This window comes from Lepidochelys kempii, chromosome 21 (assembly GCF_965140265.1).
Source record: "Lepidochelys kempii isolate rLepKem1 chromosome 21, rLepKem1.hap2, whole genome shotgun sequence".
NCBI classification, from domain to species: Eukaryota; Metazoa; Chordata; order Testudines; family Cheloniidae; genus Lepidochelys; species Lepidochelys kempii.
Genome location: NC_133276.1, coordinates 8188582 through 8208662, shown reverse-complemented (window position 1 = coordinate 8208662; position 20081 = coordinate 8188582). Strand labels below are relative to the sequence as shown.

The 20081-nt window shown below is 51.0% G+C and overlaps 1 protein-coding gene across 9 annotated transcripts in view; it reads left to right on the top strand.

Annotated features, from left to right (window-relative positions):
• SOX13 (SRY-box transcription factor 13) overlaps positions 1-13315 on the top strand; it is a 90762-nt gene extending 77447 nt beyond the window's left edge. For 8 of the 9 annotated variants that reach the window (XM_073319825.1, XM_073319829.1, XM_073319824.1 and 5 more), the window contains 3 exons: positions 406-549; positions 8046-8262; positions 9421-13315. In XM_073319825.1, the coding sequence (XP_073175926.1) occupies positions 406-549; positions 8046-8262; positions 9421-9700 (641 nt within the window). In that variant the 3' untranslated portion in view covers positions 9701-13315. The remainder of the gene's footprint in view (positions 1-405; positions 550-8045; positions 8263-9420) is intronic. The other variant, XM_073319832.1, reaches the window with a different exon arrangement.
• The last annotated feature ends 6766 nt before the right edge of the window (positions 13316-20081 follow it).

Sequence of the window (20081 nt, the reverse complement as noted above, 5' to 3'; positions counted from 1 at the left end):
CGCCCGTTAGCTTTGCATGCCCCAGCATCTGAGTGCCTGACAGGAGACACCCAGGGCCTGCTTTTCAGAAGTGCTGACTCCAGTGAAAGTTCAGGGGAGCTGCAAGTGCTCAGCACCCCTGAAAAATCAGGCTCTTAAAGACAGGAGATTTATTTTTCCAGAGGATCTGAGAACTCACAACCCCAGGATTTGTCCAGTTGGGCTCCTAAAAATGGAGGCTCTCAAGGATTTGAGCCTCAGTCTCTGTGGTGAGAATCCAGTGCAGCATCAAGTGCCCCTTATTCTTATGTGTAAAACCCCCTTGCAGGGGAGACTCTTACCACCTTGGTCACCGTTTTGTATCTTGTGTTTGGTCCTCACTTTCCCTGTCTTTTAACTGGCTCTTCCTTGCTGTGCTCCTAACAGGCTCACGACACTTCCCCGAGTCCAGGAACAACAACCACATAAAGCGGCCCATGAATGCTTTCATGGTGTGGGCCAAGGACGAGAGGCGAAAGATTTTGCAGGCCTTCCCGGACATGCACAACTCCAGTATCAGCAAGATCCTGGGTAAATGTCCCGGGGGCAAGCGAGGGTGGGGTGGGCTTTCCGTGCTGGGCTACTCCCAATGATGTGGAATCTGCCGAGCTGTTTTGCTGACCCATGCAACCATCAGCCACTGCCTACTGCTAATGCCATGCAGCCTACAGCTGGCCAAAGGGCTCTGAGCTAGGATGAAATGACAGAAGCAGCCCCCTCCTCTCTCCCGGGACAGCTTGTTGCAAGAGTCTGGATCCTCCAAACCGATACATGGATGCACTGACCCAGCAAAGCAGCAGGGCCATAAAAACACACCATTCTGCACCAAGAGGAGGAAGGAAAGGCTGGTGCTGAATATCACTTCACTGGCCACAAGTGGCTAGGACCACTCTTTTGTGCGTCTCTCCCCAAAGTCAGCCTCTCCAGCAGCACGGTGCCCCTTGGCATCACATTGGGTCCTGGGGCTGTGCATTGTTTTTTGGGGGAAAGCATCAGATGTTGCCCCATTTTCTGCAGCACTTGGTGCTTTCCCTCGATGCCAACCATCAACCAGGCCTAAATGTGCTTAGCGTGTGAGCTCTGAGGATAAGAACCAGTGTGGTTCCTGGCTATGGAAAGAGGGGTTGGTAGTGAGGAGATAATCTTCAAAAGACAAGGCTATCTGTCCATCCTTATCTAATCTTTTCTGAGCTTGTCTAAGCATGTCTTAGCTGGGGTGAGAGGGAGATAAGACACCAGTGAGATGCACTGGTATCTGGTATGATTTGACTAGTGGAGACACATTAGAGCTGTGGGAATGAGCTAATCGTGCAGAGGAGAAAGCTTCCCTGGTGGAGAGGTCAGTGGTGGGACATGATGGAGAGCGGCAAGCTTTTGTTTCCCTGGTGTCCGAGCTGGAATCGGAATGGCAGGTGTTTGGGCAGCTAGGAGCTAACTCACTTTGACAATGATCCCCGGTAAAGGAAAGACCAGGATATTTCTTATAGCAGCTGGGCTTTCCCCGAGCCCCATTCATTGATGGATTGTAACCTCAGTTCCACAGCCCGAATGTTCCCTCCAGGATGGATTTGATTTAAGTCACTAGTCAGGAAGGCTCAATTTAATCATGGATTTCTACATAAAAGTGCATTCTTGTTGGTTGTTCTAACCTTAATACATATTCTTCACAACTCGGAGACAGATGTAGGTTTCATTTTTAGAAGGTACACACTGTACATTTTTAACGTGATTTATTTTGAAAACTTTTCAAATTAGTTTTACATCTATATCAGAAAATGAATGATTGTTTGTTTGTTTGTTTGTTTGTTTTTTCATTTACCAAAGGTAATTGAAGCAGATAGTTCACTTCCCAATGATTTCATAAATATCTCCAATTCACCAGGTTAACATTAATATTTGGAGGATTTTCTTGCCATGTGTATTAGGAGGAGAACATCATCAGACAGACATTTTAAATTGTTTTATTTAACTAAAACAACAACGTTATGTATTCTGGATTCTTTTCTTCAACAGCAAACATATAATACTTTAACAAAACAAGTATATGAATTTTTGAATTTAATTAAACATTCCAGTTTTTTAAAATCAGGTTTGTTTTTGTTAAAATTGTTTTTAACTAAAATAGTTACAAGAAATATTAAAAAAAAAAAAATTAAATTGACCATGTCAGCCAGGTCAACATGAGAATCTTAAAATATTGGCTTTTACAGCTAACTCAGTTGTCTTCACCTTCATTTTCCTGTTTGTTCATAATTTGGAAAAGAAAAACAAGCTTTCCTGCTTTTTCAGGTCCCAAACGATTTCTCAATTTTGGAATGAATTAGTCCAAAGGAAGAAAATATTCTCTCTACACCAGCAAAAGAAGCTACTGCTGTTAAAAGTGAGATTATCACTTCAACAGTCTCTGAATCCAAGTGCTTAAGTGACTTCCACCAGTTCACTGGTGTGACTTTCTTTAAAACATCATCAGCAAACATATATTTCTTGAATGGGTCTTATTCCGAAACTAGGTCTCTCTTATGGCCTGCTGCCATTATAAGTTTTCCTTTCTAGTGAGAGAATGGTATGGTAGATCTCAAATCAATGAAGGCTACACTCAAAAAGACCTCAAGATTTCTGGAATATGCTGCTCAAACAGTTACACTTTTGTTTCTACTGCCTGTCCCTCTCTTCTCACATTTATCTCCAGACTCCTTCTCCTTGTCCAGATCTATTCCGCCCTCAAGAATCTTCTATTCATTGAATTTTTTGAAATTTTGCACTTGTAGAGAGAGGTAAGGGGTTGGCTCTGTGTACACAAATTTGCAGAGGGACAATAGGGTTGAGGTCTGTTATTTCTCACCTCTGTATATTATTTATTTAATTAATTAATTTAAAACCGTTTTGCTGTTAACACGCATGTTATCTCTGGAGACAAATCCAGTTTGAGAAGTGCAAAACTAAGCATCTCTGATGGTATCTTCTAGACTGAGCACTGAGTCCCATTGGGTAGATAGAAAGATTAACCTAAATACTCTGTACGGAAGACCCTGGAACCCCGTAAGATTGGGTCCCTAATCCATGAACTACTGGAACTCATTTACAAAACTTTTCTTACACATTACATGAATATACTGTCTCATACTATAGAATTAGAATTTATAATCCCTATTCCATGATGAGATATCTTTGAGCTATAATGTATCTTAATTAAAACTATCTTTAGATAGATTTTTTCCTCAAAAAGCATTTTATCAAAAAAATCCGATTTAAATTAAAAAAAAAAAAGATTTAAAAAAAAAATCATTGATTTTTATCAACCCTGGTTCCCTCCTTCCCCCACTCTTCTTTCAGATGATCCTCAGTGTCGCAGGCTAGAAACCAGAACCCAGATCAAATCCTGGCTCAAGTCAGATGGGAGGCCAGGGGTCAGAGAACTGGCCGTGCAAATGCAGCTGTAAAAGAAAGCTTCTTCCCTGGTGGTCTATGGCATGGGGCTCATGAAAGTAATGGACTAATAGTGCAAGCAAACTTCCCCCACCCAGCTCTGCCCGTGTACCTAATTCCCGATCTGCTCCAACCCCGTCAGTCCAGTCCTGAGTCCCCCGACCGCTCTGCCAGTGCATCTCCTTCCAGGCCAGCCAGACATCTGCTACCCTGCCAATGCACCTGAACCCTGGCCAGCCATTTCCCTGCTGTGAAGCTGCAGAATGTCCCCTGGGCTGAGACAACAGGGACAATTTTTGTGACGTGCGTGTGGGAAATGTCCATGAGAGCGTAGTCTGATCCCACCAAATTCAGCACACTTGTGGCATAAGCATGGTGTGACCCTCCCCCTCCCCTGCCCCAAATAAATCCAGAGGTGAAGGGCAGGCGTGTTTACACCTGGCACTATGCGCTTCAGTTTTAATTCAAATAATATTCTGCAGTTACAGCACTTTTCATCGGAACATCTGAAAGCGCTTTTACATGCATTAAGCCTTACTCTGCCCTGTGAGACGTAAATTCTTCTAGCTCTGTTCCACAGAAGGGCAAAACTTCTCCAACCTGCAGAGGGGCTGGGTGCTGCTATCTGATCCCGCTGAAGACAATGGGATCTCACAGCATTTAGCCCCTAAGTGACCTCCCCAAGATCATAACACTGTCCGAGCTGGGAAATAGAACCCAGGAGTCCTGATGCACAGTGATCTGCTCTGAACCACACTCTCCTCCCAGAGCTGGGAACAGAACCCAGGAGTCCTGACTCCCAGAGCCCTGCACCAACCAAGAGGTGACAGTAATAAGATTTTACCTTTCTAGAATATTGTAATGACTCTCTCTACATGAGGGTTCAATCCTGAGCTTTTCCTGTCACTGTGTCTTGTTTTACAATTTTAAGTGTTGGGTGTAAATATTTCATATAGATTTTTATATCACAAGAGTGTCTGTCAGACCCTCACACCCTTTATTCTGCTCCGTGTATCAATGCCCCTGGACTATAGCATTCTGCAAAGGCCTCCAACACACCTCACCATGCACCCCGCGCCGTGGTCTCATGTCGAATTGCTTTGTCCCAGCTTCGGTAGGCTTGCTATTTTAAAGACTCTGGTGTGGTCTCTGAGGAGTCCATCCAGACTGCTAGTAACAAGTGCGCATTAGCACAATGCAGGGGTTTGTGGGTTACCCTCAGAGCATGCTTTTAATTTGGTCTCTTGCTCCTTTTAGCAGCTCTGCAATGAACAAAGCTTCTCCCTCTGAAGAATCACTATGTTAGGATCTGATCTGTTACTTATGGCAACCCACAGCGTTTGGAGGGTGTCAGGAACAGCCACGTTGTGGTGTGCTGGCTGCTAATGTAATTATGTAGCTTTAAATAACTGGTGAGGTTCTTGTTTTGGCAGTCTATATTCATTTCTGCACATTTAGCAGAGGTAGAGAACACTAGTGGTGGGTGTCTTTTTGTATCCAGAGGCATGGAGCTGGTACTTGCCCAATCTGTGGTTGTCCGTGTGTATCTTCCGGAGGCATGGCTGGTCCTGGCGATCTGTGCATAAGATACTTCTATGGGAGTGTCGCCCTGTTGGCTAGAACAGAGGAGTGGGAGTCCCGACTCCTGGGTTCTATTCCAGCTCATGCTCTGAATTGCTGTATGACCTGGGGCAAGTCCATTAACACCCCTGTGCCTCAATTCCACATTGGTATAATATTTCCCTACTGCACAGGGGTGTTGTCAGGTTTAAGTGCTTTGAGATCTTTGAGTAAAACATGCCATGCAGTTGGTCGGTAATCTGAACAAACATGACATGCGTTTGCAGGCATTTTACCCTAATATACAGCGTGACAGACCGTCAGTGCTATGCTGTGTGCACAGCTAGGGGCTACTCCCAAAACACTTATTCTCCTGCATATTTCATATCTGATCTATGCTGGATTCTCCCTTTCCCTATGCCATGTACAATATTTACATCGGTACAAAGGAATTGGATTGGAAAGCCCCCGGTTTGCATTTGTGTAAATAACTCTCCAGGCAACAGAGATCCGGACCCATCGTGTTTGAACCTTACTATTGCTTTTTGACGTGAAATGTAACAGCTGAGGCAGAGGTAGAGATGGTTTGAGTGTTTGCCAGCTGGTGGGTGCGTCGCTCCATCCACACATAACAAGTGGGACCGACTGGGATTGTGTGCCGTAGAACCTGGGTTCTGTCTCCTGTGAGTGGCTTAGCTCTCAGCTGGTTTTCGCTGCCTTGCAGCTGTGGATCGGTTAAACTGGACACACAGTAGTCTTCCAGGGCAGTGTGAGGTTCATATGGCTGTACTAGAAGGGAGAGTTTCCACTCCCCCAATCCCTGGCAGTTCTGGGAGTAGGGAGAGCTGGGTGTAATGTAAAAGGCAGGAGAGAAAGGATGAGTCTGAGACTGTACTTTGCCAGGAGCATGGGACCCCCTACGCTGACCGTATTCTTTAAACTTGGTCGCGGTGCAGCAGGTGAGATCTAAGCTCCTGTGCGGGCTAGCTGTGCATGTCTGTGTATTCACAGCATCCGTGGCACGATGGACATGAAAGCATCTGGGACAAAGGGGAGGGCGAGAGAAGGGCCATCAGATGTAAGGTTTGACTTTGTCTAGCTCTGAGCAGGGGTCTGTCTTGTATCTGAACTGACCTACTTTTACCCTGAGGCCTGATCCAAAGGCCCCCGTTATTTTCTGGGGAGCAGGCCCCGTTCCCGTGACAAAAGTAAGGTGTTTCTCTCCTGCCCCTTCCCCAGGCTTGCTGGTTGAGTGTGACCTTCCCTTTCTGTCCGGCCTGCATTCTGTGCACCGCTCCCCTGTTTTCCCCGCCTGCTCTGGACCTTGGCAGGGATGACAACAAAGGTCAGCGAGCCCGGGGAATTCGAGTCACATGGCAGGACTGTCTATTTTAGCTGCAGCACCTGCTTGCCATACCTTTTGTGAGGGAAAAAGAATGAAAAGTCCAGGACGAGAGGTGACGCAGAAAGGTCAGCGGCAGGGAAGGGCGGGGGGAGGCATTCTCTTTCACGACAGGTGGACTGGCTGTTAACAATGGCCTGGATAATCACATTTAAATGGGAGCAGGCACCGTGGAATAGCCCTACATTCCTCTGTGCCCTTGATATCCTGTGTCCCCTGTGACTGCATTGTCTTGCTGCGGCTTGGCATACCTCTCAGCACCTGCCAATCAAAGACAATGTCCTGCACAAGTCACTTGAGTTGAGTGGCTCCTCTTTTTTTCAGATGTCGTTGTATGCAAATAACAGTTTCTTCCCCTGCCTCCATAACGTCTATTTGATTGTTAGCACAGTAGCTCCTAGACTGAGGCCTTGTCTACATGGGGAAATTGCATTGGTTTAATTTAAATTGGTTCAGTTACACCGGTGCAAAGTCCTGTGTGGACTCTCTTATTTTGGTTTAACTGAAGCTAGTTAGGAATGGGTTTAAGCTAAATGGAAAAACCCACTCTTAAGTGTCCACTTGGGAGTTAGACTGATATAACCACAGTATACTGGTATAACCAGCAAAACTTTCCCATGTAGACAAGACCTAAGTGATGTGCCCAAGGTCACAGGTGGAAGCTGTTGCAGAGCCAGGAATTGAACCCCCATCTCCTGAGTCTCCATACAGTGCCTTAACCCTAATGGCAGCCTTCTCCAAAGAAGGATTTATTTATTTAATTTGGTTGGTTATCTAAACTCGGAACTTCCCAGGCAAACAGAGATGCTTTATTATAGACTGTTAATTTTACAGAGCTAGCAGTGTGCTAGGCACCTCACAGATGGGAAGTGCTGTGTGCATCCATTTTACAGATGCAGAAACTGAGGCAGTGGAAAATTATGACTTGCCTAAGGCTCTAGAAGGATTTGGGAATAGAACCCTGGGCTGTCTTGCTCCCAGACTACTGTTTGGACCACTAGCCATGGTGTTTTGAAGGAAAGGACTGATACTGTGGCAGGCTAAAGCATTGTGGCTTCTGGATTCTTTTCCAAGCTCTGACACAGACTCACTGTGCAGCCTTGGGCAAATCGCTTTCCCGAAGCTCTGTGGCTCAGTTTCCCCATATGTAAAATTGGGAATATGGACCTACCTTTGAAGAGGATTGGGGGGCTTCATTAATGTTTGTGAAGCATTGGGAGCACTCCTGGAGAATCACTTATCTGGTGAGGCACTTTGTTGTTGCTCAGGCCCAGAGGTGGAAAGAAGAAAATATCCCCGCTGCTTCTGTTGCCACTCTGGGAGTTTGGGGAAGATTGTGAGAGTCCTTATCTAATGCCTTCCTCCCTCCATCCAGCCTGTTCAGCTTCAGGAGAGAGGGCTTTAAAGGTGTAACAGAATGTGCTGCAAAATCTATGCTGCATCAAGTGGCAGGTAACTTGAGTGGATAACAGCCTACTACTGCTACCAGCTGACATGGTTATTCTTCCAGCTCAAATGTTAGAGGCATTGGAGGAGGACCTGGGTTTTGTCCCCAGTGATGGCCACGGATGGTGAGGAGTTTCAAAAGGCAAACATAACAGCTCAGTGAATCTCTCTACCTTGCATTCTCTCTTCCCAGGATCCCGGTGGAAATCGATGACGAACCAAGAGAAGCAGCCCTATTATGAGGAGCAGGCGCGGCTGAGCCGGCAGCACCTGGAGAAGTATCCCGACTACAAATACAAGCCGCGGCCAAAGCGCACCTGCATTGTGGAGGGGAAGCGGCTGCGCGTGGGCGAGTACAAGGCGCTGATGAGGAACAGACGGCAAGACACCAGGCAGGGCTACTTGATAGCGTGAGGCTCCATCTCTTTTGGTCCCCGTATACCTGCATTTCCCCTTCCCCCCCACTGCCCTGAAAAAGTGCCTTTGTCTGTAGCTGCCAGCTGCTGAATTGCAAACAATGCTGGGGTGGAACACAGGGCATAACAGTGCTGCACAGAAGTTTAGACAGGAAGTGAAGAGCAATACTGCATCCTGTTGAAATCGCAGTGCAGGTTAGATCAGCAGGACATGATTAGCAGTGTCAGTATATGTCCAGGGCAATGGGGAACCCTAGGATCTCCCAGTAGTTGTTGTGTTACATACCTTGGCCACTAAGAACTTATTTTGGGTGTAGTGAGGATGAAACCCCACATCCTGATGCCCTAGAAGCACCACTTCTGGTTGGAAAGGAAACTCTCCATTAGCTGTTAGCAGTTGCGGGTTCTATGACACACAGCTGAGCCCATCTAGTAAGGTGTAGTGGTGCACAGACATGCTAGCCAGTTTATTGCGCTGTATCTATCCATGTATACAGTAGCCGAGAGAAAGGTGGTTAATTCAATACTGCAAAGGGGCTGTGGGCCAGAAAGACCAGAAGGAAGAGAGAATCCCCAGTAAGGCTCGTCAATAATTTCCCCTCAAAACTGTTTTTAATGGAAAATAAGAGTTTTCAATTGCATGACATTTTTTATGAAAAGTTTCTGCTTTCCGAGGAAAATTTTGGATTTTTTGTCTTGAAAACTGATGCATTTTGGTTCAAAAATGCCACTGGGGTGCCTCATGGGAGATGTAGTTCAGTTTCCCCCATGAGCTGGTCTCCTCAGCTGGAATACATCTCCCATGATTCAACTGCCTCCTTTCACCATGAGGAGAGACCAGGGTGCATCATGGCAGGTGTTGTCCAAACAGGGAGCCGAACCTATAGAAGAAAATGGGGTCATGAGACCCCAGAACTACAACTCCCATGAGACACCACGGCAGCCTTTCCTAATTGAAATATTTGTGTTTGGCCAAAATATTTCTGGTTTGGGGTTTTCCACTGAAAACTCTAATTTTCAGGAGAAAATTTCAACATGCCTTTTTTTTTCCCCCCCCTCATTTTCATTGGAATTTTCCAAGGGAGGGTGGGAGCCCCTTTCCCAACCAGCTCTAATGCCCAGGGACGGTGACTGTGATCTCCTGCTTTGCAGGCCCCAGGGTAGTCAGATGCAAGCCTCTTCATCAGATGTCCTGTACCAGAGGCCGGTGAGCATGCAGCTGGTGCCACCGCTGGTGGAGCACTGCCTGCCCCGCAGCATGGACCCCAACATGCCGGTCATTGTCAACACACGCAGCCTCAAGTCGCAAGAGGGTGACGGCGGGGAGGACGGGCACTCGGTGGTGGATGGCGAGATGTACCGGTACAGCGAGGGCGAGGACTCCGAGGGCGAGGACAAGAGCGACGGGGAACTGGTGGTGCTCACAGACTGAGCAGAGAGCCGGGGCGGGGCGGGGTGCGCGTGTGTGAAGCGGGGAGCAGCAGCAGATTTTGCAGTGTTCCCCCGCCTGGGACTGGAACTGAAGACCTGACTGAGTGGGGAGGAGATGGGAATGGGGGCTTGGGGAGAACTGCCATCACAGCATGGCTCCCTGATCTGGGAAGTGACTAGATTCAGGGGGTCGCTTGCGAACCCCTCTGCGTGCAGAGCTCTTTGCAGCTGGGCCGCCCTTGCCCCCCGAATGGCCTGGCATGCAGGGCTGTGCTGGATGTATATAGTGGTGTGCGGGGGACAACGGGAAGTGTGCATGCCAACGCGCACAGCCTGGGGGGAGCCTTGGCTCATTCGCCCGCCCAGAAGGAAGAGGTTCCAGCTCTGCTGTATAATGCATTTACCCAAGCAGCAACGGGGATGGTGCTTGGCATGAGCTGACATCTGGATATTTCCTTGTGGCACAGAGGAGGGAGGTGCCTGGCCCCTCAGCATGGGGGCAGAGCAATCCCAAGGCTGTGTAAAAGCTAGCTAAAGCGGGAGGGGATGCAGCTCTAGGATGGCGGAGCTGTGAACGTGGGGAGCTACTGCACAGCGGATCCAGAAACTGCCCCTGTGGAATCCAGCTTTCTCCCTCCGGAGGTTGCAGGGGCATGGGTTAATGGCTCCCTGCCGGGCAGGCCTCTCGCCAGCATGAGCAGCAGGAAGTTTAAAGACGGGCTTCCGGGTGAGGTGCTGCGGGGTTAGTTGGATGTGGAGGAGCCCAGCTCCCCTTGGCTGAGCCATGTTGTGCGCGGAGAGCCAGGCCTGTGGGGGAGAAATCCCCGCACAGAGGAGATGCAGGTAGGCGTGGGCTTCCCTCCACTCCCTCTTATCCTTAGGCACCAAGGTCCATCCGGAGTCCCCCACTGCATTGGGGACGGGTGCTACCTCCTCCTGGCTCCCTGCTGGCTAAGGAACAAACCCACTTCATGGGAGCCCTCTCTCTAGGGCTGCAGATCCAGGCCCGCTTGGAGCATGGGGCTCAGAGCAGTTGGTGGAGGGTCCCAAGTGAGCTACAAACAGCCCATATGGGAAACGCCTCCCGAGACTCTCCTGCCGTTAAGCTAACAGGATGCGTGGGGATGGGGGAAGAGGGCTGGAAAACTTAACCTGCCCCCAGCGTTACAAATGCATTTGCCTCTGGGCAGCCCTGGCTCTGCGAGGGTTAAATAAGGAAAGACCCCAGCGGCTGGGAAGACCTTTGTCCATTGTCTTCCCCCCATCCCGGCCCTGTTGTGCAGCCAGCTGAGGAGAATCCTCACCTGTTCGGGGCCCTGCCAGCTGCAACAGGAACAACACAGTTGCCACCATTCAGCCAGGCTCTCTGGGGCCTTTTCATTTCTCCAAAGCAAATGTCTGGGTGGAACACTTGTTCCTCATTCAGTCTGTGTGCCAGCCCACCCCGCCCTCGCCCCCCGCTCCTTTGCTCGGGCCTTTCTTTCTCTCGTTCCCCCCCCCTTGCTCTCTGAACCCTGCCAGTAAATTCCCATGGAGCCATTTTTAGCTCTTGACTAGCATGAGTAAGAGCCGAGGTCTCCGAGGAGCCTTTTATCCTCCTGACAGCTCTGGCCCAGTTTGTAAATAAAGCTGCTGCCCGTTTCTTTGCAGTGGCATGGCAGGGCATTCTGCTGCAGAGGGCTCAGCTCCCGGCATGGGACAGGCACGGAGCCCCAGCCTGTCCCAGCGGCACGGCATTGGCTAACGGTGCTTGTAGCAGACTGGGACCCTCGGGTTGGGATTCCCCTGCGGCTCCCCCAGGTGAACCCCATTGGCTACCGGAGGGCCTGTGCCGCTCTTGCGGGTCTCCTACAGCTTTGCAAATCCGTCTGAGCCGACACACTTTGCCAGCCACTGTCGCAACGGAGCATGCCAGCTGTGTTCTCTTCACCTCCCCAAGCAAATCCTCCTGGCTGGAGGTATGATACAGGCTATGCCTCAGGGCTGGAAACCAGGTCCCAGCATGGGACCCTGGCTCTCCCTGGTGGCAGGAGCTGAAATGGCATCCAAAACAAGCCAGCAGCCCACAGGCAGGGAGTTAGTCCTGGCTGGCAGGAAGGCGAGGTCCATTCTGACAGCTGGGATCCTGTCACCTGCAGAGTCCCTTCCCTAGCATGGCCCAGGCTGCAGTGGGAGGGAAGAGCCCCAGCAGCTCAGGTGGCCGCTAACAGCGAGAGCTGCTGGACGTCCCCCTGGCCTGCGCTGTGGATGGAGGCGAGGGGAGGTGGTCCTCTGCAGGTGCTTCTCTTCTCCGCCCCCTCCCTGATCTGGCTTTAATGCTGCTTGGCAAAGATTCCCCCTCAGGATCGTGTTATTGGAGGGGGGTTCTGCTTTACTTACACACCTCCGGACTCTGGCGCCCCACCTGGTGGCTGCTAGAGGCGTACGGCCTGGGGCCTTGATAGGGAACACGCGGCCCCTGGAGAAGAGCTGCCCGAGATCACTTTGCTGTAACTGGTTGCCTTTATGGAGGGAGGCAGGCCCAGGCAGGCCTGGGTTAAATGGGGTGAATCCCTAAATCTCCAGGGTAGACATGGCAACAACTGGCTGACCTGACTTGGCCGCTCGATCTTGTATCCAGCTTAAGAACTGTGCATCAGAGCCCCAGCTGGTCTAAATCAGCATAGCTGTATTGAAGCTGATGGACCTCTGCTGATTTACACAAGCTGAGGATCTGGCCCTCTTTCTTCTTCTTCTTCTTCTCTCACCTGCTGCTGTCCTTATTTCAACCGTTGTCACCTATACGCAGCACTCCCTTTCTGGCCTGGGGCGTGGGCCCCTTTCCTGGCCTGGGCTTGGTTCCTCGCAACCTCGAATTTCTTGTGGTTTGTTTTGCTTGTTCCTTTGTCAGTGCAGCAACTTCCAGACTGGGGGCATCCCCAGGCTGAGAAAAGTGTCTCCTTCCTAAACTGCTGCACAAGTCAGCCATGCTGGGAGAAGGAGAGCTTCTCTAGAGTTCTCTCATAACCCCCTGTAGTGATTTGGGGTCCCGTCACCCTGGTGTCCAGCCGAAGGTAGGCACAGCACAGGTTGCTCTGTCAGAAAGCGGCGCGTTTGTATGCGAGACAGAGAGCGTCTGAGTGAACAGTGGTCCCCAGATTCAGGGCAAAACTGAACTGAGGGGACGGGTGCGTGCGGGTAGGCTGAACCTCAGGATCCCCTCAAAGGCCCGGTGGCATATCTGCCCCAGCTGGTGCTGGCTTTTCCATGGTAGGGCTCAGCCCCTGTAAGGGTCCCTTTCTCCGTTATTTATTACACCTGCCCCTCCTGTGGTGTCCTTGACAAGCCCCTGGGGTCCAGGTTAGGGGGGCTAAGGGGGAAGGGACGGGAGGAAGGGGACTGGACAGGCAGGAATGCATTGGAAATAGGAATCATCCCCCGTTCTGTAAATCGGCCCCAGATGTGCCCAAGGAACCAGCTGTTTTTTGTTTTTTTTTATGACTGTAAATATAGATAGAGCTTTATTTTGTTAATAAGACGACGAGTAACTTAACCTGTATATTTCACATACTTGTTTACAACGGTGGGGTTTTTGTTTTTGTTTTTCCCCTCTTGGCTCAATAAAGAGGATGTTTTGGAGCAGAGATCTGGGCTGTTCTGCTTTGGGGAACAGATCACGGAGGGAGAGGGGTGCGGTTTCTCTTCCTCCCTCCCCGCCCCTCCTCATTCTCCTTCACTTTCGTCCTTCCTGATGCTTTTTCTTTCCTGGTGTGGCCTCTCTTGTCTTACTATCAGCACTCTCTTCATTGTGCCCCTCCACCCCTTGTCTAGATTGATCGTCAGCACCAGGATCAACCCCATCACCTTTGGCTGTCAAAGCACCTGTCTCGACTCCCTGAGCTCCACGGCTGACGTTGGCTGGCAAACATCCATGTGGTCCGGGACAGAGATCCCCATTGGGTTGGCATGGGTGACAGCATTGCGAAGTCCTGTCTGTAGTCTGTCTCCGCCTAACGATTCCTACCTCTTGCCTGCCTACCTCATTTTCCTTTTCTCCCACCCGTCACTCTTGTATCAAGCCTCTGGCTGCAGGCTCAGCCGGCTGAGAAATGGGTGTCCTGCGGCCCCCTTGGTGCATGGCGGTGGGTTTCCGAGGGTGCCCTTGTGCTGATGAATCTGAGAGGAGTCTGCTCCAAATGTCGCCTGGGGTTAGATACTTTCCACTGCCCAGCATCCGGATGCGATGGCCCTATCGGGGGGCGGAGGGGGCTTCCATCCCCTGCACCCGATGCCTCACGCAGAGTAGCTGAGGAACCCACACGTTTTGTGCTGTGGCCCCCTTTGGACATTGATGTTGCTGTTCACCCAGAGGTTGTTAACAAACGGAACTGATCCTCGCGCTCTGCCCCCCGCCCGCACCGGGCGTGCCCCCCAGTTTGAAACCCAGGGCTGGGCGTGCAAGCCAAATGCTATGGCCCCCTGCCCTCTAGTGGCAAGGGGGGGAACTGCTGCTGTTTACGAAGTTTCACTTGTTTCTGCTTGTGAGTGGATGACTGTAGAGAACAATCTGGGTCTGAAAAATGAAAGCGGATAAGAGGATAAGAATAATGATAAGAAGGGGTGTCTGTGGGGGAAAGGCGTTACCCAGCGTTTAATTCCCTTGGGTGCTGGGGGTTATGTTCCTCTTGGTTTTCATATCACACCGTGGGGAATTAATCCAGCTGCTTCTCAGCCTGGTTGCTTTAAAAGTCTTTCTTTGGGGGTGAGAGACGGGGGGGAAAGGTCTCCTTTCGGACTCACGAGCCACATGGCCGAGAAGAAGCAGCAGCTGAAGAGAAGTCGGTGTGAAAGAACAGTGAGGAAAGGCGGGAGGGCACAGAGTCCCTGGGAAGGAGGGAGAGAATGCAGGACCTTGGTATAGAGAGAAGGGAGAATGGGGTCCCACATAATCCCAGGCAAGGGGGGGAATCCTGGTATGGGGGGAAAGGGGTGTAGGGGCACACACAGCCCCTGGCTTGTGGGGAAGGTTAATGGGGAAGCCCACAGAGCCCCTGGTATGAGAGGGAGAATGGGGGGAGAGGGCAGTGGAGGGAGGTTGGGGAGATGTAGGGGGGTGGGAGGGACGCAGGGAACTTGCAAGGGAGAATAGCAGCCCTAGTTCACGCAAAGCACTACCCCCAGCCTGTGTGAGCTCCAGAGGAGGTGTCGCTGTGAAACAATCTTCATATTAAAGGTTTTTACATGCAGATAGAGGTCTGTGGAAATTCTGGTCCCCTCGCAGAGTGGAGCGGAGTCACTGAGGGGTCTTTGCCCTCGCTGCTGACCTGTGAACCGGGTGTAGCAGGTCTTTATTTGGAAAGGGAGTAATTTGCAGAAAGGTGGTCCCTGCTCCTCACCCAAAGCCAGGGTGGCATAGCCACCTCTTCCTAAATAATATCTGCTGTTCTCAGTGGGGCCACCAGCTACACAAATTCAGCGGTGACCACTCTCCCAATTGTGGCTTGAGTCTCTGTTAGGGGAGACAGTGCATCCTGGTAGATAGTGCAGCGCACTGGGAGCCAGGAGAGCTGGGTCCTGTTCTTCTTTCTGCCGTTGGCCTGCTGGGTGACCTTGTGCAAGATTCACAAAGGGGACTTGTGAATTCACAGCCCTGAGCTGGCTCCCCAGGCCTTGAAGAGAGAGAGTGAGGCTCCTCACAAAGGTATTCACAGAAAGCAGCAAGCTGCACAGGGAGCCCCTGAGCTAAGCCAGCAAGAAAAAGGGAGGAGGGGCCTCAAAGGTGGTCAAGTGCCTAACGCTGGCCTAAGGAGAGCCACCGCCAGCCGCTGGGGATTCTCAGCTCCGAACGGGCTCTTGGAGTTCTGTGACTGACCCACCTGTGCCCTAGAAGCAGAGAGAGCCCCCGCCCTTGCTATTGCTACGTGCCCAGGGTTTAGGCCGCTTGCGTGAGAGGTGAGAGACATGTTTTCCGATGCCTGCTCTGGCTGATTTGCAGCAGGGATTTTGAACCTAGGTTTCCCACTTCTTGGGAGAATGCTCTAGCCCCCCGAGGACAGGGTATCGGGGTAGGCCTCTCCTGGGGAAACTTCCACTTTTTATAAATAATAAAAGATATTTTGGACCAGCGTGCAAGAGAGGGAGGCTCTAACCCAGTGGTTCGGGAGCTCTCTGGGGCTATGAACTAGTCAGCTTTCATTCCTTGCCCCAATTCCCAGCATACAAAACGCCAGCTCCAAACCAGGGATTCAGAGGGTGTTCTACACTGGAGGAAAGGGGCCTGGCTGCTGGGACGAGGGGTGGAGCTGCCTGCCACAAGAATTCAAACATCCCGCTATACTCTGGGCATGGTAGATGTGCTCTGAATACCTAGCGTGAGAGCCACGACACCAAGAAGCTCAGTGGCACCAGGAAGGCAGCTTGACACCCTTAGCAATAGGGCTTGGGAGGCAGTTAATCTCTCTGGCCCAACTCATGTTTACTTGTTAAAGCTGTCCTACTGTGCATTAAACAGGAGAGATCGAGGGACGGGGAGTGTCCTGAAGGTTGGTGGCTAGTACATGGCCATAGTATGTAGGAGACCTTGATTTGAGCTCTGCTCCAAATCAGGAATTCAGAGGTGGGGTTTCCCCTTTCAGGTGCGTGTCCTGAAGTGTGGGGTGGAGAGATGTGTGTGCATGAAAAACTGCTACGGTCAGCTCCAAGCACTTACCTGTGTGATGGGCTCCACCAGCAAAAAATGAACTCAAGAATCGGCAGCATCAAGACCTAGGTGGCTTCACACGTCTCTAGGCAGGGACTTGATCCTGACTCGGATACCTCACAGCTGAGAGGCCCCAGCTACTGGGCTGCAGAGTCAAACTGTTTCTCATGTTCTCTCTGGCCCAATGTATATGTATGTTTGTTTAATACCAAGTGGAACACCTTCAACAGGAGAGATTGAGGGTGCCTTGCTCTGGGTTACCCTGGAGCCTTGTACTTAGAGCTCGGTGTGGAAAGGTAGAAGACCTGGTCCAAAGCAGGAATAAAAGCTTCCCACAGCTCAGGTGAGGGGACCTGGCTGCAAAAAGTCTTAATGTCTCGCTCCCTTTTGAACAGGGCAGAAAAGCTCTGTGCACACACGTACACACCTAGCTTGAGAGTCCTGCCGGAGCTGAGCCATAGGCTACAGGCAGCGTAGCACACTCCTACGTGTGGAAATTTAAGTAAGGACGTGACCATGAGTGGAGGAGGGGCTGAGCTGTGGGTCCCCCAAAATAGCTAACCTGCAGCTATCTTTTGTGCGGGGTGGATGCACTCAGAACACGCACCCTGACTGTGAGAGCCCCACTAGGTCTTCAGCCCAGAGCAACTGGGCACAATCAGGACACACAACGAAATGCGGAGGGAACTGAAGTGGCCCGATCAATCTCATAGGCAAGGCAAGCACCTAAGCCATTCTCTCTGGCCCAATGCATAGCCAATTACTTACTGCACAACGGAGCAGGAGCAGTTGCTGCCCCCAGGCGGACGCCCTAACCCACCCTGGGGGTAGAGTGTAGGAAAAGCACAGCTGCTTTCTTTCTGTCGCCCCCTGCATATTTCATTATTTACATACAACGTGGCACTGCGTTGCAAGGAAGATGGGTTCCCCGATAGGCTCGTGGTTAGGCTTTGCCGTGGGGGTGTGGGGACCCAGGGTGAGGCCCTGCTCCAAATTAGGGGCGTGCAGGTGGGCGTTCCCCAGCCAAGGCACGTGTCCCATCCCTGGAGCTGTTTGGTGGCGGAGCAAAAAGCTGTAATGGGGGCTCTATTTTGTGCCGGGCAGAAAAAGCTCTACAACTCCTACTAAGCTTGACAGTCCTGCCAGGGCTCAGGAACCAAGGTCTAATGGGGAAGCCTCACACGCGTGTAGAGAAATGAACACCAGGACTGGAACCTGAGGCTCAGCCAGCCCCGTTGAATGTGCAGACCACTGGCCTAGACCGGGAACGGCTGGAGTAGTCTCTCTGGCCCAACACATAGTTGACTATGGCTACTAAGTGCAACAGCTTCAACAGGAAAGATTGAGCCCCTTCAGCTAAGGACAAGCTCTGGCATGTGGGTTAAGGCACGGTGCTGGACTGTGAGAGCATCCCTAGTTCAAATCCCTGCTGCTGGAGTGGAGGGGTGCTTTCCTCCCAGGCCATAAGAGTGGCAGATGTGCCAGCTGCCAAAGTATTTTTACCAGACAACTGTATTTTGGGCACAGCAGACCCACTCTGAATCCACCTGCTCATCTGAGAGCCTCACTAGGTCCTGGCACTGAGCAAAGCAGCACCAATAGGAGACACACACAGAGCCATACTGGTTTGGGCAAGTCCCATAACCCTCTCCTTGCTTCACCTTGCCCCTGTGTAAGCTGGAAATAATACTGTTCACAAAGGGGTTGTAAGGCTTCATTATCAAATGTACTTGGCTTAAAGAGGCTGTGGCAGAGTGAAGCAGTGGTTCTGGGAAAGATCCGTGGCAGGCTGCTCCGGGGTAGGGGCGCTAACCTAGCTGGTGGGTAGTTCTACCCTGCGTCCCTAAGTCCCCGAGCCAGAGTCTCCGCTGGCATCAGTCAGCAGGATCCCAGTGCCATCAACAGAGCTACGTGGCTTGACACCAGCTGAGGAGTTGACCTGGTCTCTGCACATTCCCTTGCACGTGGCATTTGCCTTCAATTCACTCCCTGCCCCGTGCTTCATTGCTGGATGCTGTGTGTCAGACGACCAGGGCATGCTGCTCCCTCACAGGGGGTGGCTGCATTTCAGCAGCGGTGCAGTTGTTCCAGTATACAGGGGCTGACCCTGCTCTCGCTGGAGTCCTCTGCAAAACTCCCATTGGCATCACTGGGGGGCAAAATAAGGGCTGAGGCTAAACTGAGGACGTGTGCTCCAGGGCCCTGCAGCATGGACGTTACATCACCTTGGACTCAGCAAAGAGGCGCCGCGAGATGGTGTTAGCCTCCCTTACTCACACCCACTTGCCCAGGTGTATCTTGCCTTCACCCCTTGCCCAACACCATTGAACTTGGATCACAGCCTTTCACGCACTTTGGCAGCCATGGAGCGGAAAGGCACCATAAGACTGCGAGACATGACTGGTATTGAGGCTGCATGGAGCACTCCATGTCTAGGAACCCTCTAGTACCTAGTGCAGCAGGCAGGGTGGCGGGAGGGGGGGTGTATCTTCAGCAGAGCCTAAGGGACGCAGGTGCATGTTAATGGGATTGGGTGCAGGGCCGTCCTTAGGATTTATGGGGCCCTATTCAGTGTTATTAAACTGGTGCCCCTATGCCCGACGGCAGCCCGGGCTCACAGGTGTATTTTCGATAAGGGTGGGCTTTTGAAGGATTTATTTAAAAAAATGACATGGCTGAAGAGCCAAGCATTTAAGGTTAAAGATGCGTACTCAGCTCAGACATCTAAAAAAACCAAAATCTATGGAAGGCTTTTTTTAAAGAGACGTGTTTTTTTATAATCGTCAGCAACACACGACTGAAATATTTTTAAAGCCATTTTTAAACTAAGGTCTTGTAGACTAACATGTTCTGAGTAAATATGACAGTAACAGCCAACTGTTTGTGTCAGTAAATTCAGAAAGTGACAGTATATACTTGGGAGTTGGCAAATGCCTGTTAGATGGCTTCTTTACCACTTGAATGGCTCTTTAACAGTTTCAATGTTGACCTAATAGGACTGGCAGGCTGGAAGGCCTTTTCACTTTTAAGTACTAGATTCCCCTCTGAAGGAAGACTCACCAGGCTGCAGCAACCAGCTGTGGTAGGAGCCTGCAGGAAGGGTCAGAACAGGGATAGGAAGAGGCGGTGGGAGAAACTAAGACCCACTGCTGTAGCTCGCTGACCTGCCTTGTGCCTTCCTGCTGAGTGGCAAGTAAGGGCATCACCGCGGGGACGAGCCAAGCCGGGACATGGCTGCATCTCGCACACGTTGCCCCACCCATCACACCCAAGAAAGCCTGGTGCAGAATCAGGGAGCCGAATGCAGACTGTTCCCAGGAGGGGGAATGGGAGCCCTTAACACTGCGCTGCACCGCACCAATGCTGCTGTTTATTGAAGTCCCGGTACAGCAAGTCCTGGTCGGCTCTAGGAACAGGAGGGGCTCTCCAGAACTCTCTGGTTGTAACATCAGAACGTCGCAGGGCTCATAGATGTTGGAGATGGAAAAGCCCGGTTAGAGAGAGTGTAGGACTGTGCAATGAGTGCCAAGCCAGGTGCCCCCATTTACAGCACTTAATGCCGTTCCACGCTAGTTTGAACTCAAAATTTGGGGGTGGCAGTTTTGTATCACATGGTTAAAAACCCAGAGAAAACAGTCATCTCTTCATGCCCTGTGACGCAAACTGGCTGGGTTTTGCCCAGCTCTGGAGAGCTCCTAACGGG